Source organism: Galeopterus variegatus, unplaced genomic scaffold (genome assembly GCF_000696425.1).
Source record: "Galeopterus variegatus unplaced genomic scaffold, G_variegatus-3.0.2 Scaffold1065, whole genome shotgun sequence".
NCBI lineage: Eukaryota > Metazoa > Chordata > Mammalia > Dermoptera > Cynocephalidae > Galeopterus > Galeopterus variegatus.
This window is the reverse complement of record NW_007727176.1, coordinates 417,914-419,905: the sequence shown is the minus strand read 5'-3', so window position 1 is coordinate 419,905 and position 1,992 is coordinate 417,914. Positions and strand designations below refer to the sequence as shown.

Genomic DNA, 1,992 nt, shown 5'->3' with positions numbered 1-1,992 from the left:
AATAATGGTGGTCAGGGGTGTGGTTCTGAGGGCTTTAAAAGGAGAGTGAATGAGGAGGTTACTCTCTCTCCGCTCCACCATTTTCACAGTATGATACTCTGCCTTCACTGTCACCACTACCAAGACTCTCACCAGAAGTGTTACCTGGACATTGGCGTTCCCAGCCTCCGAAACTGTAAGCAACAGAAATAGACTACGACAGGGCGGCAAGGACAGGGAGCAATGTGAATACACAGGACCGGTGAGTGCGTAAACCAGGACACTCCAGAGAATGACCTGGCGACACAGAGAGTAGAGATGGGCGTCACCAGCCCCCAGCACTTCCCCAGAGGGACTTGAGGGCAGACCCTGGGGCAGTCCCTCCCCACCTGGAATGCACACGCAAACCCCGGGCACCTGGGTAATGGGTGGATGGGGCCCGAGAATCTGCATTCCTAACCAGGTCCCAGATGCTGCTGATGCTTCAACGTGAACACACTTTAAACAGCATGAAACCAGGAGATCAAATGAGTTCATTCCATATGAGTGTTCATCGCAGGGTTTTTATAACAGTGAAAAATTAGAAATAACCCATATGCCAAAAAAACTTTAATTAAAATTNTAAACAGCATGAAACCAGGAGATCAAATGAGTTCATTCCATATGAGTGTTCATCGCAGGGTTTTTATAACAGTGAAAAATTAGAAATAACCCATATGCCAAAAAAACTTTAATTAAAATTAAAATTTAAAAAAAAGAAATCACCTGAAAGCCTACCAGCATGGAAACAGATGTTAAAACCAGAGTGAAGACCATACTTCTTCCAAAAATGGAGAAGTATTCTGCACCTGTTAAGATGAATGTACCAATCCACAAACGCGTCACCAAAAGTACAGACGGGACGAGAAGGCACACTGCACAGAAGCACAGCATGACGTCCCCTATGCGTATGTTAAACTCACACACACGGTAAAGCTTTATAAGCAGGTATCAGAAGGACACACAGAACGTTCAGGAAGTGGGTGAGTACAGAGGGATAAAAGGAGGCTTCAACCAGAGCTACAATGTTTTACGCACTTTTAAAAAACTCTGATTCCAGGCCGGCCCGTGGCTCACTCGGGAGAGTGCGGTGCTGATAACACCAAGGCCATGGGTTCGGATCCTATATAGGGATGACCGGTGTGCTCACAGTGCTCACTGGCTGAGCGCAGTGTGGCCGGTCTCTAAAAGGACAAAAAAAAAAAAAAACCAATCCTGCTGGCCAAAAATTGGTTCAACAAGGAAAGCCCTACACACCACAAGACAAGACAAGGGTCCCCACCTTCCGAGCTCGTCCTGGTCCACGCACACGGCACCCAAGCTCTGGCAGCCGATGACCAGTCCCCGCAGGGGGCCAGGCCCTGTGCCCTGGAAAAGGCCCGCAGCCCCCAGCTCCTCCCACAGACGGGACCTGGAGGGGAGCACAGGCCAGCTCGGGGTTAGGCACACGCACTGACGGTGGGACCAGCAGTGCACACCCACCAGCAGTCTCTTCCATGCTGCACACTGGGGCCATCCCAGGTGGTACCACATAGGCACAACAGGCAAAACCAGGCCAGTGCCAGAAGCCCACTCAGTGCCCTTCTCATTTGTGAACCTGGTCTCAGCGACAGATGCTCCCGAAACTGGAGAGTGCACACTTACATGTGATCCAGGTTCCATGTGCTGAAGAGGATCCGGCTCTCCCTGTTGCTGTATGGGTTGATGGAGTGCCTCGACACGCAGGCGTCCTTGTCGAAGGGACCCTGGGGGCCAAGAGGGACGAGGGAAGGCTGGCCAGTGAGTCTCTTCCCCACTGTGCCCAGCACCCATTCAGAGGAGCCTGCTGGGAAGTGTGCCCCGTGGGGAATCTAGGCCCTAACCCCCTCTGCTATTTTGGAGGTATGAAGAATTCAGCCTTTCACGGGAAACAGGCTGGGGAAGGTGCTGACTTGTCCAGGCCACGTGGATATTTCCCTGAAATTCCAGGAGTCT

The 1,992-nt window shown here is 51.3% G+C and overlaps 1 protein-coding gene across 1 annotated transcript in view; it reads right to left on the bottom strand.

Annotated features, from left to right (window-relative positions):
- The window catches only part of DFFB (DNA fragmentation factor, 40kDa, beta polypeptide (caspase-activated DNase)), a 27,555-nt gene that overhangs the window by 13,060 nt on the left and 12,503 nt on the right, over positions 1–1,992 (bottom strand). Inside the window, exon 7 of the mRNA XM_008574572.1 lies at positions 1,663–1,763. Coding sequence (XP_008572794.1) covers positions 1,663–1,763 — 101 coding nt within the window. The remainder of the gene's footprint in view (positions 1–1,662; positions 1,764–1,992) is intronic.